The sequence below is a fragment of the Eucyclogobius newberryi genome, unplaced genomic scaffold (assembly GCF_026437365.1).
Source record: "Eucyclogobius newberryi isolate DKJ021-1_F unplaced genomic scaffold, fEucNew1.0.hap1 SCAF_14, whole genome shotgun sequence".
Classification (NCBI taxonomy): domain Eukaryota; kingdom Metazoa; phylum Chordata; class Actinopteri; order Gobiiformes; family Gobiidae; genus Eucyclogobius; species Eucyclogobius newberryi.
In genome coordinates this window covers 397,433-423,364 of record NW_027315768.1, presented here as the reverse complement: position 1 = coordinate 423,364, position 25,932 = coordinate 397,433, and the positions used below count along the sequence as shown (strand labels likewise).

Genomic DNA, 25,932 nt, shown 5'->3' with positions numbered 1-25,932 from the left:
TGCATATATATATATATATATATATATATATGCATATATATATATATATATATATATGCATATATATATATATATATATATATATGCATATATATATATATATATATATATGCATATATATATATATATATGCATATATATATATATATATATATATATATATATGCATATATATATATATGCATATATATATATATATATATGCATATATATATATATATATATATATATATATGCATATATATATATGCATATATATATATATATATATATATATATATATATATATATATATATATATGCATATATATATATATATATATATGCATATATATATATATATATATATATATGCATATATATATATATATATATATATGCATATATATATATATATATGCATATATATATATATATATGCATATATATATATATATATATATATATATATATATATATGCATATATATGCATATATATGCATATATATATATATATATATGCATATATATATATATATATATATATATATATGCATATATATATATATATGCATATATATATATATATATATATGCATATGCATTCTTGTAGTATATACATATATGCATTACCCAAGCAAGTAAACGGGCAACGAGCCATTGTTTTGAGTCTGTTTCTTATTAGGACACTAGCACAAAAGTGCGAGGGTCAAGATGGCGCTCCACTCAAGTCCATGGTATGTTCTCATTGGCGCACTGCGCCAGGGGAATCTTTCTTCTTCATTAGTTCCTGGTTATGGAGCTCTGGGCCTTTCCCATAATGCTTTGCGTGACGGTGGCTTGCACACTGTTCACCGCGATGTCAAGAATGTCATTTTGAGGATAAAAAATGTCACCGTTTAAGAAAAGGTGAAAGAATTAACTTATTTTTGGACTAAAAAGAATTGAGCCGTCAGTCATTTCGTCCGCTGTTCAGCAGAGCGACCACAGGGGGCGTGTCAGCCACTCTTCTGCCATAATCTCTACAGGAAGTCATCAGCACCGTGGACCATCACCAGGACCTCAAGTGGGAGCCACCATCACCAGGACCTCAAGTGGGAGCCACCATCACCAGGACCTCAAGTGGGAGCCACCATCACCAGGACCTCAAGTGGGAGCCACCATCACCAGGACCTCAAGTGGGAGCCACCATCACCAGGACCTCAAGTGGGAGCCACCATCACCAGGACCTCGAGTGGGAGCCACCATCACCAGGACCTCGAGTGGGAGCCACCATCACCAGGACCTCAAGTGGGAGGAGCCACCATCACCAGGACCTCAAGTGGGAGGAGCCACCATCACCAGGACCTCAAGTGGGAGCCACCATCACCAGGACCTCAAGTGGGAGCCACCATCACCAGGACCTCAAGTGGGAGCCACCATCACCAGGACCTCGAGTGGGAGCCACCATCACCAGGACCTCGAGTGGGAGCCACCATCACCAGGACCTCAAGTGGGAGCCACCATCACCAGGACCTCAAGTGGGAGCCACCATCACCAGGACCTCAAGTGGGAGCCACCATCACCAGGACCTCAAGTGGGAGCCACCATCACCAGGACCTCGAGTGGGAGCCACCATCACCAGGACCTCGAGTGGGAGCCACCATCACCAGGACCTCGAGTGGGAGCCACCATCACCAGGACCTCAAGTGGGAGGAGCCACCATCACCAGGACCTCAAGTGGGAGGAGCCACCATCACCAGGACCTCAAGTGGGAGCCACCATCACCAGGACCTCAAGTGGGAGCCACCATCACCAGGACCTCAAGTGGGAGCCACCATCACCAGGACCTCGAGTGGGAGCCACCATCACCAGGACCTCGAGTGGGAGCCACCATCACCAGGACCTCGAGTGGGAGCCACCATCACCAGGACCTCGAGTGGGAGCCACCATCACCAGGACCTCGAGTGGGAGCCACCATCACCAGGACCTCGAGTGGGAGCCACCATCACCAGGACCTCGAGTGGGAGCCACCATCACCAGGACCTCGAGTGGGAGCCACCATCACCAGGACCTCGAGTGGGAGCCACCATCACCAGGACCTCAAGTGGGAGGAGCCACCATCACCAGGACCTCAAGTGGGAGGAGCCACCATCACCAGGACCTCAAGTGGGAGCCACCATCACCAGGACCTCAAGTGGGAGCCACCATCACCAGGACCTCAAGTGGGAGGAGCCACCATCACCAGGACCTCAAGTGGGAGGAGCCACCATCACCAGGACCTCAAGTGGGAGGAGCCACCATCACCAGGATCTCAAGTGGGAGGAGCCACCATCACCAGGATCTCAAGTGGGAGGAGCCACCATCACCAGGACCTCAAGTGGGAGGAGCCACCATCACCAGGACCTCAAGTGGGAGGAGCCACCATCACCAGGACCTCAAGTGGGAGCCACCATCACCAGGACCTCAAGTGGGAGCCACCATCACCAGGACCTCGAGTGGGAGCCACCATCACCAGGACCTCAAGTGGGAGGAGCCACCATCACCAGGACCTCAAGTGGGAGGAGCCACCATCACCAGGACCTCAAGTGGGAGGAGCCACCATCACCAGGACCTCGAGTGGGAGCCACCATCACCAGGACCTCGAGTGGGAGCCACCATCACCAGGACCTCAAGTGGGAGGAGCCACCATCACCAGGACCTCAAGTGGGAGGAGCCACCATCACCAGGACCTCAAGTGGGAGGAGCCACCATCACCAGGACCTCAAGTGGGAGGAGCCACCATCACCAGGACCTCGAGTGGGAGCCACCATCACCAGGACCTCGAGTGGGAGCCACCATCACCAGGACCTCAAGTGGGAGGAGCCACCATCACCAGGACCTCAAGTGGGAGGAGCCACCATCACCAGGACCTCAAGTGGGAGGAGCCACCATCACCAGGACCTCAAGTGGGAGGAGCCACCATCACCAGGACCTCGAGTGGGAGCCACCATCACCAGGACCTCGAGTGGGAGCCACCATCACCAGGACCTCGAGTGGGAGCCACCATCACCAGGACCTCGAGTGGGAGCCACCATCACCAGGACCTCGAGTGGGAGCCACCATCACCAGGACCTCGAGTGGGAGCCACCATCACCAGGACCTCGAGTGGGAGCCACCATCACCAGGACCTCAAGTGGGAGCCACCATCACCAGGACCTCAAGTGGGAGCCACCATCACAGGACCTCAAGTGGGAGCCACCATCACCAGGACCTCAAGTGGGAGGAGCCACCATCAGCTCCTCATCAAGAAGCTCCAGCAGAGGATGTACTTCCTGCTGCAGCTGAGGAAAGACAATCTGATGATGGAGCGGTTCTACACGACCATCCTCACCTCCTCCATCACCTCCTCCATCACCGTGTGGTACGCTGGAGCCACAGCCAGGGACAAACAGAGACTACAGCGCCCTCTGATGAGAAGGTGATCGGTTGCAGGCCACTCCCCTCAGGCAGGAGGCCACTCCCCTCAGGCAGGAGGCCACTCCCCTCAGGCAGGAGGCCACTCCCCTCAGGCAGGAGGCTCAGGTCCATCAGGACCAGAACCTCCTCCACTAGAACACTTTCTCTCCCTCTGCTGTTGGACTCATGAACACTTCTTAAACACTGTAACTTTAACCATCATTTACTCGCTCACTGTTCACTTTCTGCACTACATATTATTTGTACAACTGTACATTTTTGTACATATTAAGCCTATATTTTTTGTTTCTTTTTAAAAAAAAAATCTGATTGCTTATTGTTATTCATTGTACAACATTGTTTTATGTTGCACCAAGACAAGTTCCTATGTTTGTGATTTGTTCATTGTAAATAACCTATTATTATAACCGATTCTGATATGTATATGTATGTATATGTCCATTACCACTTGCAACTTTATAATGGGACTAAATGTTTGTTGTAGACTCGTGAAATGTGATGCACACTAGTGATACTGCCCCAGGACCCAATTTAAGACATGTAAATGTTTCATTATTCTGTGCTTTCCTGTGGTTTAAGTCTCCTTTATGCCAGGCTCCAAGTCCAGCCGGCCGCAGTGTCGTGAGTTTGAATCCCGACTCTGACAATGTACTGCATGTGCTCCCTTCTCTCTGATCACCTGTCCTGTCTAATAAAGCCTTCAGGCCAAAACAATATTTAAAACTAAAAATTAAAAAAGTTTATTTCTGAATTTGAGTCAGATTGTAATAAAACACACAGCATTTTAAATATTACCATGTAGAGAGACCTCTATGTGCAGTTATCACAGTCCCCACTAGAGAGGGAGCGACGCTTACTTCCAGTCTAAATCAACTTTCATGGCATTTCAATACGCAACCTTTTAAATGCAGGGCGGGGCCATTGAGCAGTGCTTGCTGGGGCGGGACCTGCGGGATCACTAGTACACACACCCTTAAAGTGATCGTGAACCAAAAAAGTCATCAGAGACCACACCCCAGCTCCACCCACATTTGCATTGCAATTTTAATGGAATCCATTGGAAATGAGTAACTGTATCATGTATGTGACTTTGAGCAGAAAAGTCTATTGGGACCACGCCCTGACTGTTCCCCAAAGCCTGGACGCCTTGCCTTGGTCTGATCTGGCCATGGTTGGATATCCAGGTCATCCAGATCATCCAGGTCATCCAGATCATCCAGATAATAATAATAATAATAATAATAACTTTTATTTATATAGCGCTTTTCAGTGACCCAAAGACGCTGAACATAATAAAAAAGGGGGGGGTATTTACAGACAGGGGGGACAACACGTACAGAACACATTAATATACAGATAAAATGAACAAGACAGAAGAAGTAGAGAGAAAAAGATGGGGATGTAACAGGGGGTAGAAGAGGAGGCAATGGGGTAGAGGAGGCTAGGGGTAGGGGAGGTCATAGGCTTGGGTGAAGAGGTCATGTTTTTAGGCGGGATTTGAATGTTGTGAGTGAGGGAGAGTGGGACAGGGGGGGGAGGGAGTTCCAGAGTCGGGGTGCTGTTCGGGAGAATGCTCTGTCGCCAAAAGTTTTGAGTCGGGATGTTGGTGCAGTCAGGGTGAGAGAGGAGGAGGATCGGAGAGCTCGGGAGGGGCGGTGGGGGATGAGGAGGTCAGACAGGTAGGGGGGGGAGAGGTGTTGAAGAGCTTTGAAGGTGAGGAGGAGTATTTTAAAGTTTATGCGCTGCTTGATGGGGAGAGAGTGGAGAGAGCGGAGAACGGGAGTGATGTGATCACGGGACCGGGTGTGGGTGAGGAGGCGGGTGTGGGTGAGGAGGCGGGTGTGGGTGAGGAGGCGGGTGTGGGTGAGGAGGCGGGCAGCGGAGTTTTGGACCATTTGGAGTCTGTGGAGGGAATGGGAGGAGATGCCAGTGAGGAGGGAGGTGCAGTAGTGGAGGCGGGAGGAGATGAAGGCATGGATGAGGGATTCAGCAGCGGGGAGGGTGAGGCAGTGTCGGATTTTGGCGATGCGGCGGAGGTGAAAGTATGAGGTCTTGACAATGTGGCTGACATGGGGAGTGAAGGAGAGGGTGGGGTCCATGATGACACCGAGATTGCGTACCAGGGTAGAGGGGGTGATGGTCGAGGTGTCGATGCTGAGTGAAAAGGGACCAGTTTTATTGAGAGTGGATTTGGTGCCAATGAGGAGGAGCTCTGTTTTGTCACTGTTCAGTTTGAGGAAGTTGAGAGTGAGCCATGATTTTATTGTAGAGATGCAGGTTTCAATGTGGCTGAGGGGAGGGTGTGGGTGTGGGTGAGGGGAGGGTGTGGGTGAGGGGAGGGTGTGGGTGTGGGTGAGGGGAGGGTGTGGGTGTGGGTGTGGGTGTGGGTGAGGGGGTGTGGGTGTGGGTGAGGGGAGGGTTTTGGGTGGATTTGGTGGTGAGGTATATCTGGGTGTCGTCAGCGTAGCAGTGAAAGTCCAGGTTGAGTTGGCGGAGGATGTGACCAAGGGGGAAGATGTAGCAGATGAAGAGGAGGGGGCCGAGGACTGAGCCCTGGGGGACCTCTGCGTTACTGGGGAGAGGGTGGATGAGTGACCGGAGAGGGAAATGAACTCTTGCCTGTTGGTGAGGTAGGATGTGAGCCAGTCGAGTGCAGAGCCCTCAACACCCAGTTGGCGCAGCCTTTGTAGGAGGATGGAATGGTTTATAGTGTCAAAGGCTGCGCTGAGGTCTAGTAGTAACAGGATGTTGAGGGCCCCGGAGTCTGCAGAGGTGAGGAGATCGTTGAGTACTTTGACCAGGGCTGTTTCAGTGCTGTGAAGTGGGCGGAGCCAGATTGGAGGGGTTCATAGAGGTTGTTTGACTGGAGGTGGGTGTGAAGTTGGGCGGCGACGATGCGTTCCAGCGTTTTTGAGAGGAACGGCAGGTTGGAGATGGGGCGGTAGTTGGAGAGGTTGGCGGAGTCTAGGGTGGGTTTTTTGAGGATGGGGGTGATGGAGGCCAGTTTGTAGATGGAAGGAACATGGCCGAGGGATAAAGACTGGTTGAAGAGGACGGTGAGATGGGGGATGAGAGCAGGGAGGCAGGCCTTGGTTAGAGTCGTTGGGAGGGGGTCGAGAGAGCAGGTGGTGGTTTTGGAAGCGGTGATGAGGTCTATGATATGAGAGGAGTTAACAGAGGAGAAGGTGGTGAGGGCAGGGAAGGGTGGGTGGTCAGGGAGCGGAGGGGGGGCAGGGGTGGGGGTGGTGATGGAGTTAATGGAGACGGCAGTCATGGAGCTGTTGATTTTGGAAATTTTGTCATTGAAGGCAAGGAGGAAAGAGTTGCAGAGGTCAGGGGAGGAGGGTGGAGTGATGTCCGGTGGCTGGAGCAGCTTGTTGACGGTGGAGAACAGGGTGCGAGGGCTCCGGTGGGAGCTGTTGATGAGGGTGGAGAGGTGGGCAGATTTGGCGGCTTGGAGAGCGTCACGGTAGGAGGAGATGTGTAATTCGAAAGCTTCGGCGTGGACGGTGAGGCGGGTTCTTTTGAGGAGTCGTTCGAGTTGGCGGCCAGTCTGCTTCATGGTGCGGAGTTCAGGGGTGTACCAGGGGGCGGGGTTGATGTATGAGACGGAGGAGGTTTTCCAGGGGGCTAGGGAGTCAAGGGAGTCGGAGAGGGTAGTGTTGAGCATGACAGCATAGTCGTCGGGGGAAGAGGGGGGGGAGTCAGGGGGGAAAGCAGAGGATATGAGCTGGGAGAGCGTGAGGGGGTTGACTGACTTGATATTGCGGTAGGTGATGGTGCGTTTTTTGGGGTTGTGGGGCGAGGGTAGGGGGGCGGAGAAAAGGATGCAGAGATGATCAGAGAGTGGGAAGGGGAGGGGGTGGGGCTTAGATATGGGTAGGAGAGAGGAACAGACTAAGTCCAGAGTGTGGCCTTTGGTATGGGTGGGGAAGTCAATGTGTTGGGTGAGATGGAAGCAGTCCAGGAGAGAGAGGAAGTCGGATGTCAGTGGGGCGTTGGGGCAGTCAATGTGGATGTTGAAGTCACCAGTGAGTAGGAGGCGGGCAGAGAGAGAGGATGCGATGGTGAGGAGTTCAGACAATTCAGTGAGGAAAGAGGGGTGGGGCTTTGGGGGACGATAGATCAGGATAGCGGTGATAGAGTTGGGGAGGGAGAAGGCGAGGTATTCAAATGATGAGATGGATGGAAGGTTGAGGTTCAGTTCAGTGATGGATGTAGATTTTTTATGAATAACAGCAAGACCTCCCCCACGCCCGGAGAGGCGGGGTTTGGCAGTGTAAGTGTAGTTGGAGGGAGTGGCTTGGTTGAGAGCATAGAAGTCCAGGGGCTGTTGCCATGTTTCACAGAGGAGAAGCAGGTCAATGTTATTGTCCAGTAGCAGTTCAGATATAACAGGTGATTTGTTGGCGAGGGAGCGGCAGTTCAGCAGTGCAAGGGAGATGGATGGGGGCGCGGAGATGGATGGGGGCGCAGGGGTGGGGGGGCGGAGGTTGCTGAGGTTGGCAGTGCGGCAGGTGGGGGTGACAGGGGGGCGAAAACTAGTCCAGAGTGAGGGGATAGGTTAGCCGTCGTTGGAGTGTTGGTTATGGGAGAGACCAGAGCCCCTGTGGATGTAGCGGGGCCGGCGAAGGATCCCAGCTGAGCTAGCTGCAGAGGCAGCAGCAGCTGGGAGACGGTGGTTATGGTTGAGGAGGTGAAGGTCAGCAGCGGTGTAGGTGAGTAGGCGAGAAGTTGGTGGAGCGGTGGCCTGGAGGCGTGGGAGTGATAGTCCGAGGAGGAGATGGAACGTAGCAGCAGATGAGAGTAATCCAGTTAGAATGTTGGCAGTGGCTAGAGGCTGGTTAACTAGAAGCTGGTGGGCAGAGAGTTGTGAAAAAGCAGCAGTGGACCGGGTGTTGAAGCTGGTGGAGTGAGTGGCGTTGGTTGCCCCAGACCTTGTCTGCACAGCAGGGAGGCCCCGCGATACCATGACGGACCTCCGCAGGTGTTAAGCCAGCTGTTAGCTGGCGGCTAGGGCAGTAGATAGTCCAGGAGTGAGGGAGGAGATGAGCGATGGACGGTGCAGTAATGTCCGATGAAGTTAAGGAACAGGGATGTAGACAGAAGACAACACAGAGACGCGGGAACAAAACAAAACAATGGAAACGACTAACAAAACAAAGACGTTGGGACAGAAGCGGCAGTCCACATACCAGACGCCGGCGTTGCTCTAGCCCAATCAAGACGCATTTGAGTCCAGTTTTGTGACCAGATCGCCCCCGTCTGTGGAGCGGGGAAAGCAGAGAAACGGGGCTGAACCTTGGTTGTATGGGGCTGCTTTTCTCCGGGTGGAGCCGGTGCCCCGCTCTCCGTGTCTGCTCCTGTGGCGGGCGGGGGCCACACCTTCGCCCAGGTACAGACCTCCGGGGCGGCGGGTGCGGGAGCGCGGAGCCGGTGTTAGGGCGTGGAAACGCCGGTGCAGCGGAGGAGAAGCGGCGCCGCTCGCTCGTGGTGCGTGCGGCTCGTGGTGGTGCGTGCCGCAAGATCATCCAGATCATCCAGGTCATCCAGATCATCCAGATCATCCAGGTCATCCAGATCATCCAGGTCATCCAGATCATCCAGGTCATCCAGATCATCCAGATCATCCAGGTCATCCAGATCATCCAGGTCATCCAGATCATCCAGGTCATCCAGGTCATCCAGATCATCCAGGTCATCCAGATCATCCAGATCATCCAGGTCATCCAGATCATCCAGGTCATCCAGATCATCCAGATCATCCAGGTCATCCAGATCATCCAGGTCATCCAGGTCATCCAAGTCATCATGGACATGAAAGAACTAATCCAAACACAAAACCTAAAGAAAGATGTTCCAAACTGAAACATGTCTTATGACAAACACAGATGTGAGATGTAAAGTCTGAATTACAAAAGAAATACTCAGATTGTAAAATATAATCATATGAAACTTTTAGAATCCTTTGACTTCAACAGGACTTTTATAGATAGTTACAAAGAAGGAGTTATTATAACCAAGAATTGAAACAAAGCAACGACCACCTTAACCTTCTGATTGAATTATTTGTTAAAGTGTATAAATATGAGCTCACAACAGGAATAATATAAAAAGTGTATAAATATATAGATGATCCAGGCGACTGTACTGACTATATTAAAAATAGATGGTCATTTTAATTTGACTGACGAAGAATGGTCAAATATATGTTCGTCCCAGTGGAGAACCACAAACACAAGAATGTGTCACGTGTCTTCATGACATCATTTCAAAGTGTTTTATGATTGACAGGGAAATGCAGACTGTTGGAGAAAGTGTGGCAGCAGGAGGCAAACCACCATCACATGTCCTGGGACTGTCCTATTCAGGGATTGGACAGAAATGAATAATCCACTTCAGACAGTTTTTAATATTGTCCCTCTCAACTTTGGAACTGTGTCCTTGGGCCTCAAAACTCCTGCCATGGACACAATCACAGATACCTTTGGAATGTACTTTTGGCGGGAGGAATAAAGGCCATAACAAAGAAGTGGATGACACAAGCGCCGCCAACGACCAAGGACTGGACTGACATCAGACAAATGGAGAAAATTACCTTCAGGCTTGATTTGGAAATGGACAATTTTGACAAAATGGGACTTTAATTTTAATTCAAATATACCTTGATTTTTTTTGTTTAGTTGATATCTATGTAACGGGTGTGTATTGGCACGCCGTATACGAACGAGGAGGCAGAGTGTTGTCATCCAGCTTTTATTGTCTGACACACACAACGGTAAACAATTATGCCTCCACACTGCGGTGTTGGCCACCTATAAAATAAAAACGCACATGAGCTGCACACCTGGCAAGCTAACGTGGTCCCACACTTTACATCAGGTCCACATCGCATGGATTTCATTGAATTAACGCACACACTCGCACAAAATCACATTCACAACAGATGTTTGACGAACGAGCCTTTGTTTGGTTTGAAAACTTATTAATTCAATGAAATACATGAAGTTTCACGGAGCAAAACTTACCCTCGGCACGCGGTAAAATTGCACTGCGATCGGAAGTAAAGCCGGCAGGTAAAACACGCAGTGTGCACAGGTACTTTCAAAATAAAATGACAAAATGATAAAATTCACATTTAACATGAAGTGCATTTTTAACTCTGTTAATTTTACTTGCATTTTCCTTTTGATTTGTACTGGTCGATTTGTGTTTTGTTCCATTCTGTATGTATGTTATGTTCTATATGTATGTTATGTTCTATATGTATGTTATGTTCTATATGTATGTTACGTTCTGTATGTATGTTATGTTCTATATGTATGTTACGTTCTGTATGTATGTTACGTTCTGTATGTATGTTACGTTCTGAATGTATGTTACGTTCTGTATGTATGTTACGTTATATATGTATGTTACGTTCTACTTGTATGTTACGTTCTATATGTATGTTACGTTCTATATGTATGTTACGTTCTATATGTATGTTACGTTCTATATGTATGTTATGTTTATGTATGTTACGTTCTGTATGTATGTTACGTTCTGTATGTATGTTACGTTCTACTTGTATGTTACGTTCTATATGTATGTTATGTTTATGTATGTTACGTTCTATATGTATGTTACGTTCTATATGTATGTTACGTTCTGTATGTATGTTACGTTCTGAATGTATGTTACGTTCTGAATGTATGTTACGTTCTGTATGTATGTTATGTTCTGTATGTATGTTACGTTATATATGTATGTTTTGTTTATGTATGTTACGTTCTGTATGTATGTTACGTTCTACTTGTATGTTACGTTCTATATGTATGTTACGTTCTATATGTATGTTATGTTTATGTATGTTACGTTCTGTATGTATGTTACGTTCTGAATGTATGTTACGTTCTGTATGTATGTTATGTTATATATGTATGTTTTGTTTATGTATGTTACGTTCTATATGTATGTTACGTTCTGTATGTATGTTATGTTCTATATGTATGTTACGTTCTATATGTATGTTACGTTCTGAATGTATGTTACGTTCTGAATGTATGTTACGTTCTGTATGTATGTTATGTTCTGTATGTATGTTACGTTATATATGTATGTTTTGTTTATGTATGTTACGTTCTATATGTATGTTACGTTCTATATGTATGTTACGTTCTGTATGTATGTTATGTTCTATATGTATGTTACGTTCTATATGTATGTTACGTTCTGTATGTATGTTACGTTCTATATGTATGTTACGTTCTGTATGTATGTTACGTTCTGTATGTATGTTATGTTCTATATGTATGTTGTGTTCTGTATGTATGTTATGTTCTATATGTATGTTACGTTCTATATGTATGTTACGTTCTGTATGTATGTTATGTTCTATATGTATGTTGTGTTCTGTATGTATGTTATGTTCTATATGTATGTTACGTTCTATATGTATGTTACGTTCTGTATGTATGTTATGTTCTATATGTATGTTGTGTTCTGTATGTATGTTATGTTCTATATGTATGTTACGTTCTGTATGTATGTTATGTTCTATATGTATGTTACGTTCTATATGTATGTTACGTTCTGTATGTATGTTATGTTCTATATGTATGTTATGTTCTGTATGTATGTTATTTTCTATATGTATGTTATGTGTTCTATATGTATGTTACGTTCTATATGTATGTTACGTTCTATATGTATGTTATGTTCTGTATGTATGTTACGTTCTGTATGTATGTTATGTTCTATATGTATGTTATGTTCTGTATGTTACGTTCTATATGTATGTTACGTTCTGTATGTATGTTACGTTCTGTATGTATGTTACGTTCTATATTTATGTTATGTTCTGTTCTGTATGTTACGTTCTATATGTATGTTACGTTCTATATGTATGTTACGTTCTGTATGTATGTTACGTTCTATATGTATGTTATGTTCTATATGTATGTTACGTTCTGTATGTATGTTACGTTCTATATGTATGTTACGTTCTATATGTATGTTACGTTCTATATGTATGTTACGTTCTGTATGTATGTTATGTTCTGTATGTATATTACGTTCTATATGTATGTTACGTTCTATATGTATGTTACGTTCTATATGTATGTTACGTTCTGTATGTATGTTACGTTCTGTATGTATGTTACGTTCTATATGTATGTTACGTTCTATATGTATGTTACGTTCTGTATGTATGTTATGTTCTATATGTATGTTACGTTCTGTATGTATGTTATGTTCTATATGTATGTTACGTTCTATATGTATGTTACGTTCTGTATGTATGTTATGTTCTATATGTATGTTATGTTCTATATGTATGTTATGTTTATGTATGTTGTGTTCTGTATGTATGTTATGTTCTATATGTATGTTACGTTCTATATGTATGTTACGTTCTATATGTATGTTACGTTCTATATGTATGTTACGTTCTATATGTATGTTACGTTCTGTATGTATGTTATGTTCTGTATGTATGTTACGTTCTATATGTATGTTACGTTCTATATGTATGTTACGTTCTGTATGTATGTTATGTTCTGTATGTATGTTATGTTCTGTATGTATGTCATGTTCTGTATGTATGTCATGTTCTGTATGTATGTTATGTTCTGTATGTATGTTATTTTCTATATGTATGTTACGTTCTATATGTATGTTACGTTCTGTATGTATGTTACGTTCTATATGTATGTTATGTTCTATATGTATGTTACGTTCTATATGTATGTTACGTTCTGTATGTATGTTATGTTCTATATGTATGTTACGTTCTATATGTATGTTACGTTCTGTATGTATGTTATGTTCTATATGTATGTTATGTTCTATATGTATGTTACGTTCTATATGTATGTTACGTTCTGTATGTATGTTATGTTCTATATGTATGTTACGTTCTATATGTATGTTATGTTCTATATGTATGTTATGTTCTGTATGTATGTTACGTTCTGTATGTATGTTATGTTCTATATGTATGTTATGTTCTATATGTATGTTATGTTCTATATGTATGTTACGTTCTGTATGTATGTTATGTTCTGTATGTATGTTATGTTTATGTATGTATGTTACGTTCTATATGTATGTTACGTTCTATATGTATGTTACGTTCTATATGTATGTTATGTTCTATATGTATGTTATGTTCTGTATGTATGTTATGTTCTGTATGTATGTTATGTTCTGTATGTATGTTATGTTTATGTATGTATGTTACGTTCTATATGTATGTTACGTTCTATATGTATGTTACGTTCTATATGTATGTTATGTTCTATATGTATGTTATGTTCTGTATGTATGTTATGTTCTGTATGTATGTTATGTTCTATATGTATGTTATGTTCTGTATGTATGTTGTGTTCTATATGTATGTTACGTTCTATATGTATGTTGTGTTCTATATGTATGTTACGTTCTGTATGTATGTTATGTTGTTTATGTTACGTTCTGTATGTATGTTATGTTCTATATGTATGTTATGTTCTGTATGTATGTTACGTTCTGTATGTATGTTATGTTGTTTATGTTACGTTCTGTATGTATGTTATGTTCTATATGTATGTTATGTTCTGTATGTATGTTATGTTCTATATGTATGTTACGTTCTGTATGTATGTTATGTTCTATATGTATGTTACGTTCTGTATGTATGTTATGTTGTTTATGTTACGTTCTGTATGTATGTTATGTTCTATATGTATGTTATGTTCTGTATGTATGTTATGTTGTTTATGTTACGTTCTGTATGTATGTTACGTTCTGTATGTACGTTATGTTCTGTATTAATTAATGTTCTATATGTATGTTATGTTTATGTATGTTATGTTCTGTATGTATGTTATGTTTATGTATGTATGTATATAGAATTGGACAAAAGAAAATATAAAAAAGAAAAAGAGTACTTTCAACATTCAGAATTGCTTTTCTAATAAAAGGAGGAAGAGTGTTTGTTGTTAGTTTGTTGCTTGACCTTGACCTTGACCTTGACCTGCTCTGAAGGTTCTGGTCAAACGACCATCATGAATCTCTTGGCTTGTTTCATCACCTGTTTCCACTGTTTCTGCAGAAACCAGCCCCGACTTCCCCCTGGACTCCAAAAACCTCCGCTGCAGACGTCCTGCCTCAGGTAACAGTCCAGTCCAGTTCTTTTTGTAACGCCCAAAATCACAACAGCAGTTGTCTCGGAGGACGAAAACAGATTAAACAATGTTCCAGAGTCCCCTGTCCTTAGACAAATGTCCCAGAGTCCTCTGTCCTTAGACAAATGTCCCAGAGTCCCCTGTCCTTAGACAAATGTCCCAGAGTCCTCTGTCCTTAGACAAATGTCCCAGAGTCCTCTGTCCATAGACAAATGTCCCAGAGTCCTCTGTCCTTAGACAAATGTCCCAGAGTCCTCTGTCCTTAGACAAATGTCCCAGAGTCCTCTGTCCATAGACAAATGTCCCAGAGTCCTCTGTCCTTAGACAAATGTCCCAGAGTCCTCTGTCCTTAGACAAATGTCCCAGAGTCCTCTGTCCATAGACAAATGTCCCAGAGTCCTCTGTCCTTAGACAAATGTCCCAGAGTCCTCTGTCCTTAGACAAATGTCCCAGAGTCCCCTGTCCTTAGACAAATGTCCCAGAGTCCTCTGTCCATAGACAAATGTCCCAGAGTCCCCTGTCCTTAGACAAATGTCCCAGAGTCCTCTGTCCATAGACAAATGTCCCAGAGTCCTCTGTCCATAGACAAATGTCCCAGAGTCCTCTGTCCTTAGACAAATGTCCCAGAGTCCTCTGTCCTTAGACAAATGTCCCAGAGTCCTCTGTCCTTAGACAAATGTCCCAGAGTCCTCTGTCCCTAGACAAATGTCCCAGAGTCTGGAGGAGTTCCAGAGTGAAGGAGCAGACGGACGCGAGAGAGAGAACCACTCAGAAGGAGAACCAGTTCTTCAGGACTGTAGATCCAGCACACATGGGACTGGGATAGTAACTGTCCTGGTCCAATAGTAACTGTCCTGGTCCAACAATAACTGTCTCGGTCCAATAGTAACTGTCCCGGTCCAAAAGTAACTGTCCTGGTCCAATAGTAACTGTCCTGGTCCAATAGTAACTGTCCTGGTCCAATAGTAACTGTCCCGGTCCAATAGTAACTGTCTTGTTCCAAAAGTAACTGTCCTGGTCCAATAGTAACTGTCCTGGTCCAATAGTAACTGTCCTGGTCCAATAGTAACTGTCCCGGTCAAATAGTAACTGTCCTGGTCCAATAGTAACTGTCCTGGTCCAATAGTAACTGTCCCGGTCAAATAGTAACTGTCCCGGTCCAAAAGTAACTGTCCCGGTCCAAAAGTAACTGTCCCGGTCCAATAATAACTGTCTTGTTCCAATAGTAACTGTCCTGGTCCAATAATAACTGTCTTGGTCCAATAGTAACTGTCCCGGTCCAATAGCAACTGTCCTGGTCCAATAGTAACTGTCCCGGTCCAATAGCAACTGTCCTGGTCCAATAGTAACTGTCCCGGTCCAATAGCAACTGTCCTGGTCCAATAGTAACTGTCCCGGTCCAATAGTAACTGTCCCGGTCCAATAGCAACTGTCCTGGTCCAATAGCAACTGTCCTGGTCCAATAGCAACTGTCCTGGTCCAATAGTAACTGTCCTGGTCCAATAGTAACTGTCCTGGTCCAATAATAACTGTCTCGGTCCAATAGTAACTGTCCCGGTCCAATAGCAACTGTCCTAGTGTCCTGGTCAAATAGTAACTGTCCCGGTCAAATAGTAACTGTCCCGGTCCAATAGTAACTGTCCCGGTCCAATAGTAACTGTCGTGGTCCAATAGTAACTGTCCCGCTCCAATTGCAACTGTCTCGGTCCAATAGTAACTGTCCCGGTCCAAAAGTAACTGTCCTGGTCCAATAGCAACTGTCTTGGTCCAATAGTAACTGTCCCGGTCCAATAGTAACTATCCTGGTCCAATAGCAACTGTCCTGGTCAAATAGTAACTGTCCCGGTCAAATAGTAACTGTCCCGGTCCAATAGTAACTGTCTTGGTCCAATAGTATCTGTCCCGGTCCAATAGTATCTGTCCCGGTCCAATAGTAACTGTCGTGGTCCAATAGCAACTGTCCTGGTCCAATAGCAACTGTCCTGGTCAAATAGTAACTGTCCCGGTCAAATAGTAACTGTCCCGGTCAAATAGTAACTGTCCCGGTCCAATAGTAACTGTCTTGGTCCAATAGTATCTGTCCCGGTCCAATAGTAACTGTCCTGGTCAAATAGTAACTGTCCCGGTCAAATAGTAACTGTCCCGGTCCAATAGTAACTGTCTTGGTCCAATAGTATCTGTCCCGGTCCAATAGTATCTGTCCCGGTCCAATAGTAACTGTCGTGGTCCAATAGTAACTGTCAAATCAAATCAAATCAAATCAATTTATTTTTGTAAGGCCCAAAATCACAACAACAGTTGCCTCTGAGGGCCACAGGGAGAAATGAATCAACAATGTCTGTGGTGGCGAGGGACGATGTCCCAGGGTCCTCTGTCCTTAGACTCTCCTTCTGCAGGAAAAACTACAAAAAAAAACCTCTTTGGGAAAAAAAGCGTAGAAACCTGGAGGAGTTCCAGTGAATAATAATAATAATAATAATAATAATAACTTTTATTTATATAGCGCTTTTCAGTGACCCAAAGACGCTGAACATAATAAAAAAAAAAGGGGGGGGTATTGAAGGAGTGTTCATTTGTGAAGGAGAGATCCGACTCTCACAGACGGACAGACGGACACGAGGGAGACTGGAGCTGGACCCACTCTTCAGGCAGATGAGGGACCGTCGGAGGCGAGCTGGACCCACTCTTCAGGCAGATGAGGGACCGACTGAGGCGAACTGGAGCCACTCTTCAGGCAGAAGAGGGACCGTCCACACAGGGCAGGGACCACTTCACCAGGGGAGGGGCATCTGGGTCCACAGGTCCTCAGGAGTGAGAGAAAGAAAAGAAGGCGGTGAACAGTTTGCAAGTGGAATTAAAATATGAATATTGTTTGATAGCATAAGTAGTCAGAAGAAGAAGAGGATAGTGCTCAAGCTGTCATACTTCCCCCAGCACAGTTACTCCTAGGGCAGCGTAGCTAAAGCTGTGGGTTTATGTTTCTGTTCCGAACTAGTCTGACCATAAGAGATTTCGAAGAGGAACGTTTTAAGCCTGGACTTAAATGAAGAGACTGTGTCAGCATATTTAACATGGGTCGGGAGCTGATTCCATAACACAGGAGCTTGGTCATGCACACTCGCACACTTGCACACATTCACATTCGCACACATGTACACTCGCACACATGTACACTCGCACACAGGCACACTCGCACACATGTACACTCGCAAACAGGCACACTCGCACACATGTACACTCGCACACAGGCACACTCGCACACATGTACACTCGCACACATGTACACTCGCACACATGTACACTCGCACACATGTACACTCGCACACATGCACACTCGCACACATGTACACTCGCACACATGTACACTCGCACACAGGCACACTCGCACACATGTACAATCGCACACATGTACACTCGCACACTCGCACACTCGCACACATGTACACTCGCACACATGTACACTCGCACACATGCACACTCGCACACATGTACACTCGCACACATGTACACTCGCACACAGGCACACTCGCACACATGTACAATCGCACACATGTACACTCGCACACTCGCACACTCGCACACATGCACACTCGCACACATGCACACACGCACAGGCACACTCGCACACATGCACACTCGCAAACATGCACACACGCACAGGCACACTCGCACACATGCACACTCGCACACATGCACACTCGCACACAGGCACACTCGCACACATGCACACTCGCACACATGTACACTCGCACACATGCACACTCGCACACAGGCACACTCGCACACATGTACACTCGCACACATGCACACTCGCACACATGCACACATGCACACTCGCACACATGCACATTCGCACACATGCACACTCGCACACATGCACACATGCACACTCGCACACATGCACATTCGCACACATGTACACTCACACACATGCACTCAGGCACACATGCACAAATGCACAAATGCACACTCGCACATGCACACATGCACACTCACACACATGCACACATGCACACTCGCACACTCACACACATGCACACATGCACACTCGCACACATGCACACTCGCACACATGCACAAATGAACACCCGCACAGGCACACTCGCACATATGCACACTCGCACACATGCACACTCGCACATGCACGCATGCACACTCGCACACAGGCACACTCGCACACATGCACACTCGCACATATGCACACTCGCACATGCACACATGCACACTCGCACACATGCACACTCGCACATATGCACACTCGCACATGCACACATGCACACTCGCACACAGGCACACTCGCACACATGCACACTCGCACACATGCACACATGCACACTCGCACACATGCACACATGCACACTCGCACACATGCACATTCGCACACATGTACACTCACACACATGCACACAGGCACACATGCACAAATGCACAAATGCACACTCGCACATGCACACTTGCACACTCACACACATGCACACATGCACACTCGCACACATGCACACTCGCACACATGCACAAATGAACACCCGCACAGGCACACTCGCACATATGCACACTCGCACACATGCACACTCGCACATGCACGCATGCACACTCGCACACAGGCACACTCGCACACATGCACACTCGCACATATGCAGACTCGCACATGCACACATGCATACTCGCACACAGGCACACTCGCACATGCACGCATGCACACTCGCACACAGGCACACTCGCACACATGCACACTCGCACACATGCACACTCGCACATGCACGCATGCACACTCGCACACAGGCACACTCGCACATGCACGCATGCACACTCGCACACAGGCACACTCGCACACATGCACACTCGCACACATGCACACTCGCACATGCACGCATGCACACTCGCACACATGCACACACGCACAGGCACACTCGCACACATGCACACATGCACACTCGCACACAGGCACACTCGCACACATGCACACATGCACACTCGCACACAGGCACACTCGCACACATGCACACTCGCACACATGTACACTCGCACACATGCACACTCGCACACAGGCACACTCGCACACATGTACACTCGCACACATGCACACTCGCACACATGCACACATGCACACTCGCACACATGCACATTCGCACACATGCACACTCGCACACATGCACACATGCACACTCGCACACATGCACATTCGCACACATGTACACTCACACACATGCACACAGGCACACATGCACAAATGCACAAATGCACACTCGCACATGCACACATGCACACTCACACACATGCACACATGCACACTCGCACACTCACACACATGCACACATGCACACTCGCACACATGCACACTCGCACACATGCACAAATGAACACCCGCACAGGCACACTCGCACATATGCACACTCGCACACATGCACACTCGCACATGCACGCATGCACACTCGCACACAGGCACACTCGCACATATGCACACTCGCACATATGCACACTCGCACATGCACACATGCACACTCGCACACATGCACACTCGCACATATGCACACTCGCACATGCACACATGCACACTCGCACACAGGCACACTCGCACACATGCACACTCGCACACATGCACACATGCACACTCGCACACATGCACACTCGCACACATGCACATTCGCACACATGTACACTCACACACATGCACAAATGCACAAATGCACACTCGCACATGCACACTTGCACACTCACACACATGCACACATGCACACTCGCACACATGCACACTCGCACACATGCACAAATGAACACCCGCACAGGCACACTCGCACATATGCACACTCGCACACATGCACACTCGCACATGCACGCATGCACACTCGCACACAGGCACACTCGCACACATGCACACTCGCACATATGCACACTCGCACATGCACACATGCACACTCGCACACAGGCACACTCGCACATGCACGCATGCACACTCGCACACAGGCACACTCGCACACATGCACACTCGCACATGCACGCATGCACACTCGCACACAGGCACACTCGCACACATGCACACTCGCACACATGCACACACGCACAGGCACACTCACACACATGCACACTCGCACACATGCACACATGCACACTCACGTGCACACATGGAGTGGAGGACGCCGTCATCTCCTGCTGCACCGCTCTCTCTCTCACCTGGAGAAGCCTGACAGCTCTGTGAGGATCCTGTTCTTTCATCTCTCCAGCGCCTTCAACACCATCAGCTCATGAGGGACAAGCTGGAGACGGCTCCTGAGGGACAAGCTGGAGACGGCTCCTGAGGGACAAGCTGGAGACGGCTCCTGAGGGACAAGCTGGAGACGGCCTGTGTGGAGTACGACCTGCAGAGTGGATCCTGGACTACCTCACGGACCGACTCCAGTTTGTGAGAGCCCGGAACTGTGTGTCTGACACTCGGACCTGCAGTGTGGGGGACCTGCAGTGTGGGGGACCTGCAGTGTGGGGACCTGCAGTGTGGAGGACCTGCAGTGTGGGGGACCTGCAGTGTGGGGGACCTGCAGTGTGGGGGACCTGCAGTGTGGGGAACCTGCAGTGTGGGGGACCTGCAGTGTGGGGGACCTGCAGTGTGGGGGACCTGCAGTGTGGGGGACCTGCAGTGTGGGGGACCTGCAGTGTGGGGGACCTGCAGTGTGAGGGACCTGCAGTGTGGGGGACCTGCAGTGTGAGGGACCTGCAGTGTGGGGGGGCCCCAGGGCACCGTCCTCGCGCCCTTTCTCTTCACCCTTTACACTGCAGACCTCAGACATGGACAGTTGTGTCCTGCAGAAGTTCTCTGACCACTCTGCCATCATCAGACTCATCATAGACGATGATGTGGAGGACAGAGGACTGGAGCAGGACTTTGTGGAACCACCTCCTCATCAACGCGGGGAAGACCAAGGAGATGGTGGTGGACTTCCACAGAGGCCACGCCCCCCTCACCAGTGAACATCCAGGGACGGGACATTGAGAGAGTGACTCATACAAGGACCTGGTGTTTCATCTGAACCACAAACTGAACTGGACTCATAACACAGACTGTACAGGAAGAGCCAGAGTGGGCTCCACCTCCTGAGGAGACTCAGGTCTTCAGGAGTGACAGGGCTCCTCCTGACAGGGCCACTCCTGACAGGGCCACTCCTGACAGGGCCACTCCTGACAGGGCCACTCCTGACAGGGCCACTCCTGAAGACCTTCTCTGACTCTGTGGTGCATCAGCTCTTGTAGGTGTGGTCATCACAGAGAGGGAGAGGAAGAAGCTGGACAAAGCTCCGTCCTGGACTGTCCTCTGGACTCGGTGCAGGAGGTGGGGGACAGAAGGTCCTGGCTAAACTCACATCTATGCTGGACCATGAGTGTCGCCCCCTGCAGGACACTCTGTCCCCTGCAGGACTCTGTCCCCTGCAGGACACTCTGTCCACTCTGGAGAGCAGCTTCAGTGACTGATCCACCCTCGCTGTGTGAAGGAGACGTTTCACACTCTGTCCTTCTGCTGCTGTCAGACTTTATAACAAACACTGTTAGTCCTGAACACGTGTCACTCAGCTTCATGATCATGTGCAATACTGTGACATGTCAATCATCCTGGTGCAATATTCCCTGTCCAGACAACTGCTGTAAATAAGTTACTTACTATTTTCTTATTTTATTTTTATTTTGTATTAAGAACAGTTCTCTTTTGTAAGAGCTTCTCCATTAAGAGTGTTTTTAAAAAAAAAGTCTTCTATAAGTTATAAATCTGTTCTCTCACTTCTGTACTTTTGCGTTGTAACACTGAAATTTCCCCACTGTGTGGACTAATAAAGGCTTATCTTACACAGGCACTCGCACACGCACAGGCACTCGTACACGCACAGGCACTCGCACACGCACACGTACAGGCACAGGCACTCGTACACGCACAGGCACTCGCACATGCACAGGCACTCGTACACGCACAGGCACTCGCACACGCACAGGCACTCGTACACGCACAGGCACTCGCACATGCACAGGCACTCGTACACGCACAGGCACTCGCACACGCACAGGCACTCGTACACGCACAGGCACTCGCACATGCACACGTACAGGCACAGGCACTCGTACACGCACAGGCACTCGCACATGCACAGGCACTCGTACACGCACAGGCACTCGTACACGCACAGGCACTCGCACACGCACAGGCACTCGTACACGCACAGGCACTCGCACATGCACAGGCACTCGCACATGCACAGGCACTCGCACACGCACAGGCACTCGCACATGCACAGGGACTCGTACACGCACAGGGACTCGTACACGCACAGGCACTCGTACACGCACAGGCACTCGCACAGGCACTCGTACACGCACAGGCACTCATACACGCACAGGCACTCGCACAGGCACTCGTACACGCACAGGCACTCATACACGCACAGGCACTCGCACATGCACAGGCACTCGCACACGCACAGGCACTCTCACACGCACAGGCACTCGTACACGCACAGGCACTCTCACACGCACAGGCACTCGTACACGCACAGGCACACGCACAGGCACTCGCACACGCACAGGCACTCGTACACGCACAGGCACACGCACAGGCACACGCACAGGCACTCGTACACGCACAGGCACTCGCACAGGGACTCGTACACGCACAGGCACTCGCACAGGCACTCGTACACGCACAGGCACTCGCACAGGGACTCGTACACGCACAGGCACTCTCACACGCACAGGCACTCATACACGCACAGGCACACGCACAGGCACACGCACAGGCACTCGCACAGGCACTCGCACACGCACAGGCACTCGTACACGCACAGGCACTCGCACACGCACAGGCACTCGTACACGCACAGGCACTCGTACACGCACAGGGACTCGTACACGCACAGGGACTCGCACACGCACAGGCACTCGTACAGGCACTCGTACACGCACAGGCACTCGTACACGCACAGGCACTTGCACACGCACAGGCACTCGCACACGCACAGGCACTCGTACACGCACAGGCACTCGCACAGGCACTCGTACACGCACAGGCACTCGCACAGGGACTCGTACACGCACAGGCACTCTCACACGCACAGGCACTCGTACACGCTCAGGCACACGCACAGGCACTCGCACAGGCACTCGCACACGCACAGGCACTCGTACACGCACAGGGACTCGTACACGCACAGGGACTTGTACACGCACAGGCACTCGCACAGGCACTCGTACACACACAGGCACTCGTACACGCACAGGCACTCGTACAGGCACTCGTACACGCACAGGCACACGCACAGGCACTCGCACAGGCACTCGCACACGCACAGGCACTCGTACACGCACAGGGACTCGTACACGCACAGGGACTTGTACACGCACAGGCACTCGCACAGGCACTCGTACACGCACAGGCACTCGTACACGCACAGGCACTCGTACACGCACAGGCACTCACACAGGGACTCGTACACGCACAGGCACTCGTACACACACACGCACTCGTACAGGCACTCGTACACGCACAGGCACACGCACACGTACAGGCACTCGCACACGCACAGGCACTCGTACACGCACAGGGACTCGTACACGCACAGGCACTCGTACACGCACAGGCACTCGCACAGGGACTCGTACACGCACAGGCACTCGTACACACACACGCACTCGTACAGGCACTCGTACACGCACAGGCACACGCACACGTACAGGCACTCGCACACGCACAGGCACTCGTACACGCACAGGGACTCGTACACGCACAGGCACTCGTACACGCACAGGCACTCACACATGCACAGGCACTTGCACACGCACAGGCACTCGTACACGCACAGGCACTCGCACAGGCACTTGCACACGCACAGGCACTCGTACACGCACAGGCACACGTACACGCACAGGCACTCACACACGTACACCCTCTGGAGAGTTTAGCATGACTGGTTTCTCTTTTTTCTTCCAGAGCGCTGCAAGTGTAAAATAGTGCGAATGGGACAGAAAACCTACCTGAAGAACAACTACAATTATGGTAAGACAAAGAACAAAAAGTAGGCGTTAGGAAAAGTCTCATCATCATTATATAGTGTAAATATTTAAATTCACATGAGGCGCTCCCTCTGCTGGTAATTGTTTGTTGGTGTTTGTCATTTTTTGGACATGGACACTTTAATGGATCACACTGTTAACCTGCTGCCACTTTGTCTCTGCACAGGCAGGACATGAAAATGAGCATGTAGCTATTGCTCGTCCTTGCAGTATTTTTAATGCATAATGTCCCTGAGCTTATTTTACGCTCCACCGCTGCTAACGTACTGTTTTACCCACGAAATCCCAAGAAACGAGGAGCAAAAGATGACGAAACCAGGAAAGCAAAAACTGGTAACGCTACGGGCATTAAACAAACAAAGCTGCAGGTCCATGGCTCTGGTGAAAAACAATTCGTCTCACAAGCTAACGACGCTAACATGGTTAGCGAGCCTGAGGGAGAAGCTAGCAGCCCGCTCTGGGCGCTAAAGAAAGCTCTGTTCCCAAACTCAAGTCTCCAAGCTCGTACTCCTCCGAAGACAGAGGGGAGATCACCTCACACCGACAGGACACGCCCTGTTTTGAAACGCTGTGTTTTATTACAATCAGACTCTTCATGGAGAAATGAGTCTGATGAGGAAGTGAATCTCGAAGGGGCAGAATACAAAGACACTCGTGGAGCGCACATGACCCGACCTGACTCACGGGTCTAAAGACCTGACTCACGGGTCTAAAGACCTGACTCACGGGTCTAAAGACCTGACTCACGGGTCTAAAGACCTGACTCACGAGTCTAAAGACCTGACTCACGGGTCTAAAGACCTGACTCACGGGTCTAAAGACCTGACTCACGGGTCTAAAGACCTGACTCACGGGTCTAAAGACCTGACTCACGGGTCTAAAGACCTGACTCACGAGTCTAAAGACCTGACTCACGGGTCTAAAGACCTGACTCACGGGTCTAAAGACCTGACTCACTCGATAAGTACCAGCTCAGGAGCAGAAGAACCAGATGTGAAGACACAGAGTCATCGAGGACAGAGAGGACAGAGGGGACAATAGGGACAGAGGGGACAGTGGGGATGTGTTTTATTACAATCCAACTCATATTCTCTGAGATATTAGTGTAATTACGAAGTGTTCAGATTCCAGACTGTCCCTGTCAGACCAATTAACTTAAGAAAAATAACAGTCACAAATAAACAAATAAATAAACACATAAAATGTGGACGGCTAAACATTAGATCAATTTCCTCCAAATCACTTTTAGTTAAAGAATTAATTAGTGATTATAACATAGATCTTCAGCTCGAACTGAAACTTGGCTTCAACAAGATGATT

At 48.0% G+C, this 25,932-nt stretch overlaps 1 protein-coding gene across 2 annotated transcripts in view; it reads left to right on the top strand.

Moving 5' to 3' along the window:
- frzb (frizzled related protein) overlaps window positions 1-25,932 on the top strand; it is a 160,883-nt gene that overhangs the window by 30,694 nt on the left and 104,257 nt on the right. For both annotated transcript variants that reach the window (XM_072444152.1, XM_072444151.1), the window contains 2 exons: window positions 14,496-14,555; window positions 24,530-24,595. In XM_072444152.1, the coding sequence (XP_072300253.1) occupies window positions 14,496-14,555; window positions 24,530-24,595 (126 nt within the window). The remainder of the gene's footprint in view (window positions 1-14,495; window positions 14,556-24,529; window positions 24,596-25,932) is intronic.